This window comes from Chiloscyllium plagiosum, unplaced genomic scaffold, assembly GCF_037043375.1.
Source record: "Chiloscyllium plagiosum isolate Xiang-an unplaced genomic scaffold, Cpla_swu_hap1 HiC_scaffold_13, whole genome shotgun sequence".
Classification (NCBI taxonomy): domain Eukaryota; kingdom Metazoa; phylum Chordata; class Chondrichthyes; order Orectolobiformes; family Hemiscylliidae; genus Chiloscyllium; species Chiloscyllium plagiosum.
In genome coordinates this window covers 67834217-67853949 of record NW_028270151.1, presented here as the reverse complement: position 1 = coordinate 67853949, position 19733 = coordinate 67834217, and the positions used below count along the sequence as shown (strand labels likewise).

Here is a 19733-nt window from a genome sequence, read left to right as displayed (position 1 = left end):
TTTTGATGTTCTGTACACTTTGCCAGTTATATCTTGTTTCCATGCATTTAGAACCTTCTGCAAAAAGCAGAAGTAGTGAAGCCCACTGATCAGGATAGGGCAAGAGGTTGAAGAATGTTCATCAAAAATATATGTCCAACATTTAGGAACGTCCCAATGCCCTTGAGAAGGTGACGGTGACCACCTATTTGAACCACAGCAATCCATGGCCAGATAGGTACACTCACAGTGCTGTTAGGAAGGCAGTTCCAACATATTGAATGAGTGACAATGAAGGAAAAGTTCCAAATTGAGATAGTATGAGGCTTGGAGGGAAAGTTGCAGCTGGTGGCACCACCACCACCATGCAACTCCTGCCTTTGTTCTTCTAAGTCAATATTTATCCACCTGTATCATTATCTGATCAACATTTTTAAAATGTCCTTGTACCAAACTGCCCTCTTATTTTAAAGAAATAGCATTATCTGGTTTATTTTCTAGTTAAAAATCACAACACCAGGTTATAGTCCAACAGGTATATTTGGAAATATAAGCTTTCGGAGTGCTGCTCCTTCATCAGGTAGCTAGGACTGGCTATCTGACGAAGGACCAGCGCTCTGAAAGCTTGTACTTCCAAACAAACCTGTTGGACTATAACTTGGAGTTGAGAGATTTTTAACTTTGTCCACTCCAATCCAACACTGTCACTTCCACATCATTATTTTCCAGCGATAGAGGAATTTAGTATGAACATAATCAGCTACTGTACAGCCATTATGAATAACTTCTACTTGCAAAACACCTTTTGAAATGTTTGTGACTGCAAACTCCTTCAGTGGTTATGTAATACTATTGCAGCATATATCTGGTCTTGAAATCCTGTCACAAGCACATGTGATCAGTAGCCTGTTATACAATCACAGTTACATGATCTTATGAATGCTTCATGGGCTAATACCTCTTCAATTCATTTTCATAAGGCTAACAAAACCTGTACCACTTCCTACTTGACAGGCAATTTCAATGAGATAGCAACTTACAAAGCAAAAAGAAAATTCAACACATTTTCTGAAGAAAAAAGCATGAGGAAATTGTCATTTTCAGCGTTCCAGCAGCTCCCTGCAATATGTTGACTTACTATAATACATGCAAGGAGCAGGAGAATCGACGTTTCAGGCCCGAAATGTCGATTCTCCTGCTCCTTGGATGCTGCCTGACCTGCTGCGCTTTTCCAGCAACACATTTTCAGCTCTGATCTCCAGCATCTGCAGTTCTCACTTTCTCCTTACTATAATACATATTGTCCATTTAGGCACTTGGTTCTTATTTGAGATCTTCTAAATAGGTGTTAAACAAAAAGCTTTATTTCAGGATATTTACTTCAATATTTCCAAAAACAAAACAAGTGAATCGAGGTAATTCAATCCTGGAAAGACCCTGTTTCATATCATAATCTATGTCTGGTTAAGATCACAGCAGATAGAGTGTTGAAAAGCTCATCAGCAGGTTAGACAGCAAAAAGTCAGTCCAAATTCTTGCAAATAATGTTCATCAACTTGACAATGCTCGTATGGGCGGTTAAAATGAGTCACAGTTGTGATCCGTCTTACACTTGCTGACACTGTTCATCAGACTCAAAACTACACACATTTGGGTGAAGTGCTGGATATACATGCACAGGGGGCCCTCTCACCATCCCTATAACTAATCAAATATCTTCAGGCATTGAAGCGAGAAGTTTAAAAATGATGTTTGTGAAAGATATAGGTTGTATAAAACTAGGATTGTCAATATAATTCAATAGCTTAAAGTTTGAGTTATCAGTTGTCATTATAAAGATCTCTAAAAGGATAACTTCAAGAAAATAAATTGAGTGATATACTTATAAGAATGTAACGATTGAATTGATATCATCAAAAACAAGCTTAATTCCTAGAACATGCACTTTCAGTATGAACTAGGATGATGCCTTCCCTCAAAATCATTAAAGAACTTCTTGCAACTGTTCTGGTTGTTGATATTAACATCAATGTTGATAAATATATTAACCAAAAAGTAAAAGAAAATGCCAAACCTCAATATTGTACATCCATATTACTTTAAATACATGAGTAGAAATTACTTGGAACCAACCTGTCAGTAGGATTACATTTTTCAAATGACAGAGGCATGAAAGGAAGCCTCTTATTTCGGATATATACTTCATCAAATCTTCGTTTTCTTTTCTTTGTATTAGTACTTCAAAAATTACACAGCAAACATAAGAATGTCATATTGTACAACGTGACAAGATAAAACAAAGTATATATACTATTTGATACATACAGCACAGGCATGCACCAGTTTATTTAAATAAGGTTAAACATTTAATTTGTACAAGTTATTCCCCTAAGTTATGAACGTGAATTTTTCAAATGACAGTTCAATTTACATTTAACTCAAATACATACAACATGTTCAATATTGCTGGAGTAACTTGGCAATGCTGGAAAGACAGTTAAGGATAGAGTTCCAAGTTACTTGAATTTGCACATCTGAAACATTAAAAAAATGCAACTTGGTTCAAAGTGTCTAATGGAAGTACTGGATGATCAAATCATTTAATTCTCAACTAAAAATAGAGTGGTCAAACAGCATAAGGATCAGAAAGGAGTGAAAAGTTTATCTTGCTTCCTTGGTATCCCTTGCATTACATGCTGTTGAACTAGAGGGCCACCTATTCTTCTTCCTCCTCCAACAATAGGAAGTGTGAACAATCAACCAGACTACCTCTACCTAAGTTTATTTTTATTCTGGACAAATATATGACCTCCATTCCACACAGACCAAAAGCTCATCAGGTAACTAACTGCACATTTGTTAGGAAGAAGAGTTGGAAATGTTATAGTTATGTAAAGCAACGTCACAGTAATCTATTTGAGCTAACCATGAAACTCCACAGCAATACAACTACAGTAATACATTATGAACAGGCATCAAACAGAACTTGACATATTGTCAACTGCTGATGCATATTTGATATGAGAAAGTGCACTTATATTTATTTTACTAGTGACAACTCAAATTTTCATGTTTCTTGATTTTGGTAATTACATTGCACATAATGTGTGGGAAAGTAGGGAAGTAAGTGTCACCAAAAATACACATCACTGTCATCTAATACATTCAGCATGCATTAGACTATTGCAGGTGGTTTGAGTGCACACAATTTGATGCATGCAGCAAAAACACACAGCAATAAAAATAAATTTTCAAAAAGACATGAATTTCAATGTGGATCCTGCTCCATTATCATTATATTCTGCCATACATAGTTTAAATTGTCTTCTAATAAGAATCCCATTATGGCATATCCATAAATCAATGTGTTAGGAATGAAACGATAGTTTGTCACCTGTTTTAATTAAATATTAGAAGTTTTTCTGGAAGGGTTAAGAGACAAGATGGAACATGAGGAAGAAGGTACTAGCTAATTTTTTTTCAACAATTTTCCCACCTTTGGATTTGAACGCACCTGGACAAATGCAAAAGTGCTACTTTTAATTGATAAAATAAAACAAAGCAAATCTAAAGTATGGAAGGACTATTCTTATGGCTAATTGTTTCAGTGGTTGTTCAGCTCAACGATCATCAGAAGTCCCAAAACAAACCTTAGCAATTAATGAAGCAAGTCGCTTGACAAATCACATTTTTTGAAATGTATTCAGTGTGATTCCACAATGAAACATCTGACTAGTCTGATTTTATTACAAAAAGTTCAATATCAATTGGTGATAATATCAACATGGTTTACAAGGATTGACAGGCAAACACAGTACCACTTATTTTAGAACAGCCCTTTTAAATACTGGAGCTGCAGCAGTACTTCTATTGCTCCAAATACATTTGTACAGTTTCCTACCTTTTGCTACTCTCTAATGAATCCAAAAGTAGAGCTGAATCTTTTCCATTTTGACTGGCACTACTGCTTGAGCTTTCTGAAAATTCATTCACATTTGAATCAGTTCCACTTGAGCCATTACTTTTCATCTCCACATCATCATGTAGCTGCTGTACTTCCCGATCTTGTGTCTGATCCTGAATATCGGCGCTACTTGAATGCAGGACCATTTCAGCCTCTTGGAAACCAGATTCTGAAAAGGCAGCCATTCTCTGATGTCAGTCTAAAGAACAAAGAAGAAGAAATGCATTTACCAAAACCATCAGAAACACACTAGTCAATGCCCTTCACTTGGCAACTTGGCAAGGAAAATAAGCAAGTTTTGTCAACAGCAAAAAATAGAAATCAACTAAAGATATGTTCTATGTTCTATTACCTCTAAGATTAGCGATGACCTGTACAATCACAAAATCAACCTTAAAAAGTCAGATTTCCTCAATTTTTATCTCTTCAAACTATTGATTTCTGTGGTCAGCAGCTTTTGATTCTTGCTAAACACCATAAAACCATCATAGAACAAACAATTTGAAATCGATGAAGTACATTATTAATTCCAAAACAGTTTCAGTCAAAATCTGGAAACAAGAATAGGGTTCTGTGACATCGGTATGGAGTAGGATAGCACATGTGCAAACATGTTAATCAATGGATCACTGTTTATCAAGCATCAATTAAGCAAAGATCAGAGAAAGCTCCTTTTCATCTAATTTTACAATAGATTCCAACTCCCACAACAGTGGAGTATCTGGCTCCAGTGTGACATATCCTAATTTCCTATAACATTCATCCTTGTGCTCAGTTGTACTGCTTATATTTGTTCCACATTTTGGGAAGCTATTTTGGTGTGGTCCTTACCTTTGCAACAGTATTGAGACTCATTTTGTACCACATGGAATTTTCAGCCCATCATGGTTACGCACCCAGGATTTTCCCATAACAGAACACAGCAGGCAAAATGAAAGCAAGAAGTCTTCATGTCCACAACACAGTTTAAAAAACTTCTAAATGCACATCTGGTAGAACATTATCTTGGAATTCAAGAAACCAGTTCAAGACAACACTGTTTCACTGAAATTATAGCACAGGATGTGCTTCTCGGTCAATAGTGCTGAGACTGGTGAAAATCTAGGGTTATTTAATCTGCATTTCTCTACCCATTCCTTAAATAGCTTGCACATTTCTGTTTCAAACAAATACTTATTCAGGTTAAATGCGGAAAGGTCACAAACTAAGGCCTTCACACTATAATACACGGAGGGCTGGAACTAGTGAAAATCCACTTGGGGCTGTACATAGATAATGCTTGTCATGAGATACAAATTCAGATTCTTGCAATTCTCATAACTTGTAATTTTAAACAAAATAAATTAGACATTTCAGGGCCACATTACTGAGAAAATGAACTTTATTCATTGCACTTTGTCTGTTAAATTTGAACTGATGATGTAGTTTCAAAACAAAAATCAAGTTTACTTGTTCATTTAGTTACTTTTTAATTACGCCCCTTTAAAATGATATTAGTAGCAAGATGCAAATGTAACCTGAATTTTAAATGCTGGTTCAAGTCTCATTTAAGGGAGATGGTGGCCTAATAGTAATGTTTTTGGTCCAAAGGTATTGGCTAATGCGCTGAAGTCATGGTTTCAAATTCCACACAGCTGGTAGTGTGTGAATTTAATAAATCTGGAATATGACTAGCCTTAGTAAAGGAGACAATGTAAACAACTTTGATTGTTGTTAAACCCATCTATTTCACAAACATCCTTTTAAAGAAAGGAAACTTTACAACACCACCTGCTGTGGCCTACATGTAAGTCAAAGTCCACAGCACTCATTGACTCTTAACTGGTCTCTGAAATGACCTAGCAAGACATTCAGTTCAAGTCCAATTGGGAGGGACAACAAATGCTAGTGGCACCCACATCCCAGGAAAGGAGTAAAAGAAAAAAAAACATTTGAACCCAAAAAGAAATCAAACAAAACAGATGCACAGATATTTCATAAATTGCTACGTTTATTCCTACAGGAAAAAGGGAGGGATGAAGATGCTGGAGACCAGAGTCGAGAGTGTAGTGCTAGAAAAGCGCAGCAGGTCAGGCAGCATCCGAGGAGTATGATTATCGATGTTTCGGGCATAAGCCCCTCATCAGGAATGAGGTTTGCGGGTTGGGGCTGAGAGATAATTGGGAGGGGGGTGAGGTTGGGAAGGGAGGAAGCTGGGAAAGCTATAGGTGGAGGGAGAAGGTGATAGGTCAGAGGGGGCAGTAATGGACAGATCTGGAGGGCAGTGCCGAGTTGGTGGCTTGGGACTAGGACAATGTGGCGGAGGGAAAAATGAGGAAGCTGTCGAAATCCACATTTATCCCATGTGGTTATAGGGTCCCAAGGTGGAATATGAGGTGTTCCTCCTCCAGGCGTCGAGTGGCAATGGTTTGTGGTGGACGAGGCCCAGGATCAGCACGTCCTTGATGGAGTGGGAGGGGGAGCCACTGAGTGGTGGGATTGGTGGGTGCAGGTGTCCCAGAGATGTGGTATGGTCTCCTCTACATTGGGGAGACCAGACGCCTTCTTGCGGATCGTTTCAGAGAACATCTCTGGGTCACCATTACCACCAGACGCCTAGAGGAGGAACGCCTCATATTCCGCCTTGCGACCCTGCAACCACATGGGATAAATGTGGATTTCAAAGCCTCCAACTTGGCACCACCCTCCGGACCCGTCCATCACTGCCCCCTCTAATCTATCACCTTCTCCCTCACCTTCATCCACCTATCGCTTTCCCAGCTACCTCCCCCCAACCCCACCCTCTCCCATTTATCTCTCAGCCCCAACCCACAAGCCTTATTCCTGATGAAGGGCTTATACCTGAAACGTTGATACTCCTGCTCCTCAGATGCTGCCTGACCTGACCTTTTCCAGCACCACACATTTATTCCTACACAACAATTAAAAAAGATGGATGTATTCTGAACATTTTTGCTGAACTAGTTTTTTTCCAGCAATTATAAAATAATTAAAGTTCTCAAATTTATGAAGCAATATGCAATGGGTCATCTTTAAGTCTACTAGTTCACCTTGAAACAGACCACTGATGCAAAATTATTTCCAATGCAACAGCCTTGTTAAATTAATTTATATTTCCTGCTTTAGCAACAAAAGTTGAATATTAACATAACAATATAAAAAGAAGTCATTCCCAATATATCAGCGATTCTACAGTGACTGTCATAAAGACAAATGGAAGTTTGACATTTTGTAACCTTTCATCACAACCAGCCATTCGATTAAGCATTATAAGTGAAATGTCATGGTCTGGCTTTCCTCTTCACAGATGTAGATGGTCCTGCTGAATGTATTTTGCTTATTTTTGTAATCTAGGATTATTAAAGTACAAGTGCAGTTGGTTTGAGTACTGAAGTTTCAACAAAACTTGTTCTCCACTATCCCTCTCCACACCCCAAATCTCAGCAAATCACAGGCATGTTCAAATAGTATCATGAATATCAAAACAGATTTTTGATCACAGGTAAAAGTATTCTACTGGCATAACATTTTCAGACATCAAGATTCACAGTAATGTTTTACCATGATAGATTAGAACAAAACAGAAAAATACTGTTGGGACAATGATACAACACACATATTGATCAACAGGAAGCTGACTTGTGTGTAACTTCTGACAACAATTCTAATATCTGGAATATCCAGGAAAAAGTAAACACGTTGAACAATACCTAGCAACATCTTCGGTTTTGGCAACAATACATTGTATTGGGTGTAACTTTAAATACTGAAAGTAGTTTTTAATATAACCGCAGAGAAAATTGCCATGCCAATACCCACCAACAGTGTGTATGATGACAACTATAGGTTTAATTCAAATGAAAGTATGACAAGACAAGTAAACCATACACAGCCATCCAAACACAATTTTATCCTTCTGGATTAAGTGCTAAATCATGGAGATTAACTGATCTTGTCAAATTAATTTAATTGGCATTTTGCTCTGGGTGTCTTCACCAATCATACATCATACTGAACTTAAAAATTTATAAGAATGAGTTGCTTCACTCTGAAAGTCCTCAAACTGTCCACACAATCTGATAATGATAGTTGGATAGAGAAATAAGCCGAAATCAGACACAAAACCTTCAGATTTAGAACTGTACCTACAATCTGACCAACTTCATGGATCTATTGGATTACAGGCACATGGAATTCTAATTACCATAATTTAATAACTATATGCCTTCCGCTGTGAAAAAAAAGAGCAGTAATTTAGGAGGAAGTAGCACAACAGCTGTATGTGCCCGATATTATGCAATTATCACATGTACGATCATTGTGATCTCGACTGGGGAATAACTTCGAGCACCAAGCATCCCAAAATGTTATTGGCTAAATTTTCTCTTACTCTTGCACCAATTGGGGAAGAGTGGGACTATCCACACTGATAGCCCAACGACGTGCCAAATGGTTTCCTGCGTCCTGTGAGCTCTACTGAGTGACAATCTGGCTGTCTGACCAGAAGACTCTGTAAAAAGTATTTTTACATTTTACAGTGAAATGGTTTCAGATGTCACACACAAAAAAAATCACTAGAAAAAACCTAACAGTTTAATTTTTAAAAGCACTATGTTTAAAGAAAACAAACTGCGTAACACGAACCATAATTTTAGATTCAAACAGTTGTAAACAAGAAAGCCCTGTACTTCGACGAAGCGAAATGAATGTTGACAAGCACAGCTGGATTGTTTCTTCCTCTGCCTTAGTTGAAATAACGACAGCAGAACTCAACATACTGTAATTCAAATAAAAACTTTGGGGTCGCAACTGATCCAAAAAATATTTGCAAGAGCCCAGAACGTAGCTGCATCTTACCTGGGCGTGTGCTTCCAGACAAGCAAATGTAACCAATGCATAGATTTGACTGCACGATTTTCCTCGGCTCGCATCAACACATTTCTCGAGCACTGATTCGGATTATGTAACCGCTCTCTAAAACACATGGACCCAATCCCTGCACTGGAGGACAAACACCACATACCTGTCTGCTTACACCGGATTTACTCATTGCATAAAGTGCAGAACACACCGACCAGAATCATCAGGTGCACGGTTAATTCGAGAATTTAGAGTGTTGGGAAGGAAAAATAACTAATATCTCCCCCCACCCCCGAAGATCTGCATATGCTAAGGTTAACCAAAAGGAAACACCTCACCTTACTCCGCTGCGATCCCCTTACTGCCAATAAAGCACGATCCAGTCTCGCTCGCAATGTTGCACTTGGTTCGCACGGCTGCACGCATCGTGGAACGTGACAAGTCCGGCCCTCGACTTCTCCCATTGGCTGACAGCGCCCGTGTCCTGAGAGCCAGGCCATTGTCACGTCAGGAGACCGGCAGGTCAGCGCGCTACCATTGGCCGCATCGGTTATCAATCATACGCCCTGGCTACACAACCTTCACGTGGATCCCAATGTGTCTGTCCTCGGGCTGCACAGCGTTCCAAAGGCTCACCGCTGCCAATGGTAGAGTGTGAGCTATCTGTCATTTATGTTAATTGCTTTCTGCTCCGGAGAGCTGGCTCTGCAAGTGCATGCTTTATGCAAGCGTGACTTGCACAAGGTGTGGCTTATGTCAGGCGGTTGGCAGTGCAATGAAAGGTGCACAGTGGGCGAGAGAGAGAGAAAGCTTAGAATTTGCTTCGTAACAGCGTGTTGTTTATGCATTAAGATACAGCAATATATTGTACAGCTAATAAGTCATGCGCAATGGGAGAAGTTATGTATATAATCACCATGATAGTTACTACAGTGATGCTGCCTTATCCATATTTCAATCGATTGCCGCCCGAATGTTAAATTGTCGAACTTGCCCAGTAAAAATTTTACTCTGGAAGGCGACCATTACTTTGGGCCATGACTATTTTATTGGTAAAGCCATTAACTGATCTGATGTAACTATCACTTAGACGTTCAAAAAAAAAGGAATTGCAACTCGACTATTACTCGTGCAGTTAGTATTATTCCTAAAGATTTTTAAAAAATCTTTCTGACTTGCTTCTCTGCTTCATCCAATATTTATTTTACCCAATCTCTATTTGATTTTACTGTATTACACCCTGTTACCTTAGCGGTTTGGTCCAATTCCTTACTCTTAATCTGTTACGTGTATGGACGATTGATCTGGTGTTTCACAGGGTTACAGGTTACCTCTACATTATTGTTCAGCAGTCTTTCTACTTATCCCAAAATAGATCCAAGATAGTTTTTAAATGTACAAAAAAAAACGTCTTTAGGCTTCAGAGCAAGTTAAATACCAGAGGATTCTGTCTATTGCTTAATGCTGGTAAGAATCCTGAACACAGATTGATTTAACATCTACATTTCTGTGTACAGCCTTGAAAGATCTACCAAAGATAAACTTGACTTCCATCCAAAAGTTCTATTTTTAACAGCTTCTGTAAGGGAAGTAATCTAAGAAAGGTATTTTGATCCCATATTGTATAATTCTTTTGTATTGAAGTATTATGGTGACTTAGCATCTTGCCATATTATGTGACAACAAGGCATTATTTAATCTGTAAATAAATCTAACTTATGAGCTTTGGCATGTACATAGTGTTCTCGTAAGGTATTTTCTGTCATTTGGGAGAGGCCAAAGAATGCAGAAGGCCCTTAAATTACCTCTCATGTACAATGCAGATAATTAAGAGCCATTGTTAAGCATAGATATTCTGTTCCATGCAGAGCATGTGCTTCAGCTTTGTAGAACATGGTCTACAAATGGAAACTGCCTTCGTGGAATACAAGGAAAATGTATTTATGGCATGTGGGACTGATTTCACTTTCCCCCGTGAACAGATTTGTGAGGTTGAGGTATAAAAAATCCCTGGAGAACATTGCCACTACTCTCCCCAAATGGTTTGCAATTTTAGAATGAAACAAGAGAAGCAGAGGACTGCACACCCATCCTTGACTTAATTGAGATAATTAATTTCACAATTTAAGGGCCAGTTCCCATCAATCTTAATTTCAGGCAAGTGAGAGAAGCTCAGGAGCAGGAAGGAAGCCCTAAAACAAATCACTTTGCTAACACCTAAGGCAGGAAAATGTGGTGTGGTGTGGTGTGGTGGGAGGGGAAGGGGTAAAAGATTTGGTACACTTTGTTTAACAGCCTCTTTTCCACATTGGACACGTCTCCCCATCCCAAGATCTGACCCTTTTTCTTTGGTTCTCTCCATCATGAATACCAACCTATTTTCCCATCTGCTCAAACCTCACCTCTTCTCCCCATCATTAGATTATCTACAACTGAACATAGAATCTGCTAGCAATTTTAGTACCATTTGGATCTACTGAACTGCCATTAGTAGTGCCTAAATGCCAAGATTGGCAGCTCTCTGAGATGGGTCTTGCATCTGAGCAATGGGTGGAAGTTTCATCTCTAGCCAATTAATGTTTCAAGGTCGGCATGAATTCTCTGCTGGCTTTTCAGGTGGCCAGAGAAGAAATGTTGTCTTCTGTAAAATCCTACCAATTAGAAAACTTAATTTTTTATCGTTAAGTCTCAATAATTATTGGATGGTTTGTCTATGAGTATGTTAATTCACCTGTGTTTGCACTTCCACCTTCCTCTGGAACAACTGGTGCAGCTTCTCCAACCATTGCTGAAGTGCTTCCAGCTGCTGGAGAAACTAGACAGCAATCCACTTAGTGTGCAATCAGCAACTGTGCTGATCCATTCTGATTAAGCAGAGGATTAAGGAAGATACTGCCAAACATGAGAAAGAAATCACCAAAACTTTTAACTCTTAAGTTCGACTGTGGTGCTGGTTGAAGTTTATTAGAATTCTCGCAGTCCAAAGAGGACCTTACATCAGGCAAAGTAGTGTACTTAGCTAGTTAACTATTCAATGAATAGAGTGGGAAAGAAGTGCAATACTTTCTAGACATTAGGTTGATCTTTCTGGAAAAGGTGGGAGAGAATGAGAATCAATATGCCACTGAGATTTACTATTTATCGCAGGAAGACATCCTGAACCTTAATTTACTCTTTGAAGATGAGGTCAGCCCTGATGTCTTTGTTGAGATGGATCAGTATGGTTTTCAAAAAAGTAACAAAGATGCAGATCAGTCAGTTCACTCTGCTGAGGTCTGCCAAAAGACAGAGACTTTGATTAGCTTTTACCCACCTCTTTGAGAAACCAAACTAGGTTTTAGCTATTGTGTTTGACTTTACTTTGACTAAAATAGAGCCAGATAAAATTGCGACTGCAGACAGTAGATCAGGAAAAGCATATTTCTTTTTTTATTCATTCATGAGTATTTATTGGTGGTGAGATAGCTTCTGGTTGCACTGTAGTATGAGAGCTGAATGCACTCTCAGAGTACTATTAGTTCCAAAACTTGAGCTAATAACAAAGATAAAGCAATTACATGACATAAAAACAGAAATTGCTAGAAAAGCTCAGCAGGTCTGGCAGCATCTGTGGAGAGTCATAGAGTCATAGAGATGTACAGCACGGAAACAGACCCTTCGGTCCAACTCGTTCATGCTGACCAGATATCCCAACCCAATCAAGTCCTACCTGCTGCATCCGGCCCATGTCCCTCCAAACCTTTCCTATTCATCTACCCATCCAAATGCCTCAAATGTTGTTATTATACCAGCCTCCACCACTTCCTCTTGCAGCCCATCCCACACATGCACCACCCTCTGCGTGAAAAAATTGCCCCTTAGGTCTCTTTTATATCTTTTCCTTCTCACCCTAAACCTATGCCCTCTAGTTCAGCACTCCTCCATCCCAGGGAAAAGACCTTGTCTGTTTACCCTATCCATGCCCCTCATAATTTTATAAACCTCTATGAGGTCACTGTTCAGTCTCCAATGCTCCAGGGAAAACAGCCCCAGCCTGTTCAGCCTCTCCCTGTAGCTCAAATCCTCCAACCCTGGCAACATCCTTGTAAATCTTTTCTGAACCCTTTCAAGTTTCACAGCATCCTTCTGATAGGAAGGAGACCAGAATTGCACACAATATCCCAAAAGTGGCCGAACCAATGTCCTGTACAGCAGCAACATGACCTCCCAACTCCTGTACTCAATACTCTGACCAATAAAGGAAAGCATCCCGAATGCTTTCTTCACTATCCTATCTACCTGCGACTACTTTCAAGGAGCTATGAACCTGCACTCCAAGGTCCTTTTGTTCAGCAACACTTCCCTACGACCTTACCGATAAGTATATAAGTCCTGCTAAGATTTGCTTTCCCAAAATGCAGCACCTTGCATTTATCTAAATTAAACTCCGTCTGTTACTGTTCAGCCCATTGGCCCATCTGATCAAGATCCCATTGTACGCTGAGGTAACCTTCTTCACTGTCCACTACACCTTCAATTTTGGTGTCATCTGCAAACTTACTAACTATACCTCTCATGCTCATATCCAAATCAGAGAAATCAGATGTTAACATTTTGAGATGAGTGAGTGAGTGACCTTTCCTCAGAACTGATGCTGTGTGATTTGGAGGAGAACTTGCAGGTTGTGGTGTTCCATGCGAAGAAACATAGAAGATTAGGAGCAGGGGAGGGCATTTGACTCTTCAAGCCTCCTCTGCCATTCATTAAGATCATGGCTGTTTCTGCTGCTTGGCCTGGAAACAGTACTTTGTTGTTCAGCTTTAATATTCTATCATGTTTTCCTATTATCTATGCACCTTTGCCACTCACGTCCACTCATATGTAATATGATGCATCTGTCTCATGGTCATCATTGCCTTCAGTCACTTGTAGGTGGAAAAAGAGAGTACAAAACACAAATGAAAGGGGACAGGAAGTGGAAGCTAAAAGGAAGCCCTAGAAATAAGAAGCACCTTTGAGCCTTTCAGGAAATATAGGAAGCTCACAGATGGCTATTGACAGAATAACAATTATCTCAAATTCATATGCTGATTCAATTTCATTAATGATTGAACCGAGGGGAGACTCGAGGCTGGTGATTGCCAAGGTTGTGATTTTCCGCATCTAAATCATTTACATTTAGACTTCTACCGCCAGCATGAGTGCAGCAAACATTACAAGACATTAGAAAAAAGGTAGTGGCAATTCAGTTCCTCAGGCTTGCTTCACCATTCAGTGAGAATATGGCTGATCTAAATGTGTCCATTACCCTCATTCAATTGAGAACCTCATTCCTTCTGAATTTGCACCACCAAAGGAAATTCTGTCATGCATCCATCCATGTACTCGTACTTCAATGGATCCACTTAGAAAGTTACTTCAGTTCTCACCTGATGAGTCAGCTGTCACTAGCAAGAATGATCAGATACTGGTGGCAGGGCCAGCTGTGGAAAGTCCCTATTGGAAGACATAATCCCAATCCAGCTTTGATCAATTAGATATAGAGACTCATGCAGATTCAGAATCCTACAGGCACATCAGCTATGTAGATTAGACTAGAGATTTATTTTGATATTGCCAGAAATGGCTAGCTGACTGCTCTCTGTGCAAAAAATATTTCTATCTTTCTGACAGGGAGAAGCTTGAATATACAATTCAATAGTGAGTGGTTTAACAGAGCAGCGAATTGCAAAACTAGCTGCCACGGTGAATCACTGCCTTCATGAAACTTCAAAAAAGGTTCTTGGTAAGTTCACCGAGGTCATGACCACAGCTTTTGTAAAGCCTGTGTGCTGCTTTAAACAAGATGCCACATGTCTGATCCATGGACTCACAGTCATCACTGATCTGCACCAAGCTATTTGGAAGCAGAATGGTAGGATTGACGTGCCACTGGGCAAAGCGGGAGATAATAGCAAAAAAGCTTTCAAAATGCACCCAGTTCTCAGATGTTGCACCATCAATTAGTACATTTACAGAGATGAGTATAGCTGCAGATAAGGAAGAGGATTGTCAGAGGTTTCAACAGGATATAGATCAGTTGGAGGCAATGCAGATAAATGGCAGATGGACTTTAATCTGGACAAGTGTGAGGTGATGGATTTTGGAAGGTCAAGTACAGATGGAAATGATATAGTGAATGGCAGAATCTTTCGGAGTATTGATATGCAGAAGGATCTGGGTAAGTTGGTCCACAGATCACTGAATGTGGCAGCACAGGTAGATAAGGTAGTGAAAAAAAAGGCATGATGTGGAGGAGCTGGTGCTGGACTGGGGTGGACAAAGTTAAAAATCACACAACACCAGGTTATAGACAAACAAGTGTATTTGGAAGCACCAGCTTTTGAAGCAATGCTCCTTCATCAGGTAGCTGTGAAACAGGATCATAACATACAGAATTTATAGTGAAAGATTACAGTGTAATGCAACTGAAATGATATATTGAACACACCTAGATTGCTGATAATTCTTTCATCTTTAGAATGGGTTGCAGGTTTCGCTTCATTAATATGAGGTGTAATAATTCATGTAATCTGAGAAAACTTAAGGGTTTATAACAAAAAAGTGACATCTCAACTCAGACAATGCATTAAAGATGTGAGGTTAGAGTCTGTATCCCGATGTTGAGTCAGACTGGTTCTATTTCCAAAGTAGGAATTTATAAAATATTACATGGACTGATTGCCTTCATTGACTGCCTGCAGATTGTGCACTTTTTCAGCAAAATAGAATGTATCGGCATACACAATTCTGCAAATACAAATTCACCCCATAGACGTGTGTTATGTGTGTGTGTATGAGAGAGAGTGTCAGTGTGTGCATATGAGTGTGAGTGCATGTGAGAGTGTGTGTTTGCATGCTTGGTATAGTGTGTGCATGATTGTGTTGAATATAAGCCTGTGAGAGGGTGTGCGGTGTGTGTGTGTGCATTGTATGAGAGAGGGTCTGCGTGAATGTGTGAATATGTAAATGTGTGTGTGTGTATATATAGTGTAGTGGTGACCTGTAGTGTGACATGAACCCAAGGTCCCGGTTGAGGCTTTCCTCATGGGTTCCAAACTTGGATATCAGCTTCTCCTCGGCCACTTTGCGTTGTTGCATATCCTGAAGTCTGATTTGGAGGAAGATCACCCGAAGATCCGAGGCCAATGTCCCTGACCGCTGAAGTGTTCCCCGACTGAGAGGGAACACTCCAGCCTGGTAATTGTTGCACGGTGTCCATTTATCCATTGTCATAGCATCTGCTCGGTCTCGCCAATGTATTATGCGTAACGTCTTCCTTGCCTGCAGCATATGTGTAGATGATGTTGGCTGAGTAACATGAGTAACTGCTGCATACATGGTGGGTTGTGTCCCCATGTGTAATGGCAGTATCCATGTCGGCACTCTGACAAGTCTTGAAGTGGTTGCCATGACAGGGTTGTACGGTGTTGTGGTTGATGTTGTCCTGAAGGCTGGGTAGTTTGCTGCGAATAATGGTCTGTTTAAGATTTGGCGGTTGTTTAAAGATGAGAAGTGGAGGCATAAGGAAGGTCTTGGTGAGGTGCTCATCCTCTTTGATAATGTGTTGCAGGCTATGAAGAACAAGGCGTAGTTTCTCTGCTCCCAGGAAGTACTCGACAACGAAAGGTACCCTATCGGTTGCATCCTGCATCTGTCTCCTGAGGATGTCATTATGGTTTCTCATTGTGGCAGTGGCCATCGATGAGTTGAGCATCGTACCCAGATCTTGTGAGGGCATCCTTGAGCACCCTCAGGTGTCCATTGTGTTCCTCCTCATCTGAACAGAACCTGTGTATACATAGAGCTTGTCCATAGGGGATGGCTGTTTTAATATGTTTAGGGTGGAAGCTAGAGAAGTGTACCATTGTGAGGTTATCTGTGGGTTTGCAGTAGACTGAGGTGCTGAGGTGCCCATCCTTATTGGAGATGCGCCTGTCCAAGAATGAGACAGATAGTAAAGGGTAGTCCCTAGTAAGTCTGATGATGGATGAAACTTGTTGATATCACTGTGTAGTTGTTTCATTGACTACTCGCCATGGGTCCAGAGGAAGAAAATGGCACTGGTTGGAGGTTCTGTGCATCAAATAAGTCTTGTTCGAACTTGTGCATGAAAATGTTGGCATATTGGGGTGCAAATTTGGTCCCCATGGCTGTTCTATGCGTCTGGATGAAGAACTGGTTGTCAAAGGTGAAAGTGTTGTGGTCGAGGATGAAGCGGTTAAGTTGTAGCAAGGTGGTCGGAGATTGGCAGTTGTTGGTTGCAGCGATGCCATCATTGTGGGGGATGCTGGTGTAGAGTGCTGATCCGTCCATTGTAATGAGGAATGTTCCCAGTTTGACTAGCCTGTGGCTGCTGAGTTTCCCTGAGAAATATGTAGTGTAACAACAGAAGCTGGAAATCCCCTGTTCAATGGATTTCAAGATGCCCTCGACATAATGAGAGAGGGCATTGGAAGGGGCATTGAGTGTGAGGATAGACAAATTATGCTGCAGCTTTTTAGAGCTTTAGTTGGGTCATACTTGGTATATTGCATACAATTCTGATCACCACACTACCAGAAGGATGTGGATGCTTTGGAGAGGGTACAGAAAATGTTTACCAGAGTATTGCCTGGTATGGGGGAAATTAACTATGAAGAAAGGTTGGCTAGACTGGGATTGTTTTTACTGGAATTCAGGATGTTGAGGGGTAACCTGTCAGATGTTTATAAGATTGTGAATGTCGTGATTAGAGGCTTTTTGCCAGGGTGGAGAGATCAATCACTACAGGACACAGGATCAAGGTGCAGAGTGGTGGAGGGGCAAGTTTAAAAGAGATATGCAAGGCAAGTTTTTCACACAAAGGGTGATGAGTGCCTGGAATGTTCTGCCACAGGAGCACAATGGCAGCATTCAAGAAACACCTGGATGAATACATGAATAGGAAAGAGAACCGAGGGACACGGATCCTGTAAGTAAAAAGTCATTTTTAGTGGAGAAGGGCAAAACATGTTGGTGCAGGCTTAGATGGCTGAAGAGCCTGATTCTGTGATGTATTGTTCTATGTTCTTTGTACCCTCACTCAGCTTCTGGCCCTGCATAGATTCAGGTGGAATAGTCTTTATACAAATAGCCTTATAGATTAGATTAGATTACTTACAATGTGGAAACAGGCCCTTTGGGGCAACAAGTCCACACCCGACCCGCCGAAGCGCAACCCACCCAGACTCATTCCCCTACATTTACCCCTTCACTTAACACTACGGGCAATTTAGCATGACCAATTTACCTAACCTGCACATTTTTGGACTGTGGGAGGAAACCAGAGCACCCGGAGGAAACCCACGTAGACACAGGGAGAACGTGCAAACTCCACACAGTCAGTCGCCTGAGGTGGGAATTGAACCCGGGTCTATGGCACTGTGAGGCAGCAGTGCTAACCACTGTGCCACCGTGCCACCCATGTACAGAATAAGTACCCAGAATCCATTTCAAAATAGCATCAGTGAGGACATGCCATTAGGAAGTAACATATTGAACTTAGATGATGTAATTAAATCAAGTCAAAGAAAATTGAAGCTTCATGCTAAATACAGATCTAAAACAAAACTAGGATATAAATGAATGAGTTCTCAGGTAATCTGTAATGGGAAAAAAATCACACTGTTCTATTTTTAACACTTTGCTTCCTTACTGTACACAATTGCCATGTGATTTTTGTTTAATCTTTTAAGCATGTCACAAATACAATTAATTCTTTGTGAGTTATCAACGATAAGTTCTGCAAGGCTCTGCTGCTGAACGGAGGTCTTGCCATCCAATTCATAAGGCCGTAATTTTCTGTTGATTAAGATTAGTGGAAGCAAATCAATTAACTGAAATTCATCCTCAGAAAAGCATGCATCCCTCTGCTCCTGTAAAGAATAGCAAAACTTGCCCGAGATGATCATCACATATCTGTGATGGAAATAATATAATTTGAGTTTTCATAATCTATTTTCTTGACTTATAATGTGTATCAATCCATTGGTAAACATTGCCATCTGTAAAAAATATGTATATGTATATCGTGGACACCCAAATCACTTTACAAGACAGTGTCAGGTTGTGACATCAGGCAGCTACATGTTGAGTGGATTAAAGTGGATTAAAAAAATTCTCCTTTCAGTCTATTGCTGCAATAGTGTTTCTGTTTTGCAAATTTATCTTTTACATCTAATTTCTGTTTAACTTTTGATTTGTAATTAACATGATCTAGACCGAATTATTGCTTATTAAATGCTGATTTTAACATGAGTGATTATGCTTTGATTAAGTCAAAATTAAACAATAAGGTAGTCAGCAACAATAGTATTTGATTGTAGGATTTGGCCTTGTTCCCAAAGATATTTCCCCCAGCTGTTGTTTAGCCTCCATAGATGGTTTTTCACTGTTCGAAGAGAAGATTTGTCCTTACTGCATTGATTTTGATGTTCCATGAACTAAATGCAAACCCCACTTCCATAGGATGATGAATGAAATGGAGTTTGATTGTTGGACACCATACATTTGAGAGATATATTCAAGGATAGATCAACAACCAGATGAATCAGATATAACAGTGTTACAATTGAGTAAAGATAACTGCAAAGACATAAGGAAGGAACTAGCCAGAGTTGATTAGAAGAGAACCCTAACAGGGAAAACGATGGACATTAGACTGGAAAATAAGGCTGAAGAAGTATAAATGGGGAACAAAAATGTTTTGGAGGAACTGAATAGGAACTTTGCATTAGTCTCAACAGTGGCAGACACCAGCAACATACTAAAACTTCAAGAGAGTTAGGGGCAGGAGGTGAGTATTGTGGCCATTACTACGGAGAAGGTGCTGGGAAAGCTTGAAAGTTTAGAGGTGAATAAATCACCCAGACTGGATTGACTATATCTCAGG

At 40.0% G+C, this 19733-nt stretch overlaps 1 protein-coding gene and 1 pseudogene across 4 annotated transcripts in view; both read right to left on the bottom strand.

The window, feature by feature from the left end:
- LOC122555832 (period circadian protein homolog 2) overlaps nt 1–9353 on the bottom strand; it is a 92378-nt gene extending 83025 nt beyond the window's left edge. The window contains exons 1-3 of one of the 4 annotated variants that reach the window (XM_087993702.1): nt 9142–9353; nt 3881–4142; nt 2113–2217 (exon numbers count right to left, since the gene is read on the bottom strand). In XM_087993702.1, the coding sequence (XP_087849828.1) occupies nt 2113–2217; nt 3881–4128 (353 nt within the window). In that variant the 5' untranslated portion in view covers nt 4129–4142; nt 9142–9353. Of the gene's footprint in view, nt 1–2112; nt 2218–3880; nt 4143–8800; nt 9090–9141 lie in introns of those variants that run through there. The other 3 variants (XM_043702010.2, XM_043702012.2, XM_043702013.2) reach the window with 3 other exon arrangements.
- LOC148148332 (uncharacterized) overlaps nt 1–17137 on the bottom strand; it is a 107746-nt pseudogene extending 90609 nt beyond the window's left edge.
- Nucleotides 17138–19733: the final 2596 nt, after the last annotated feature.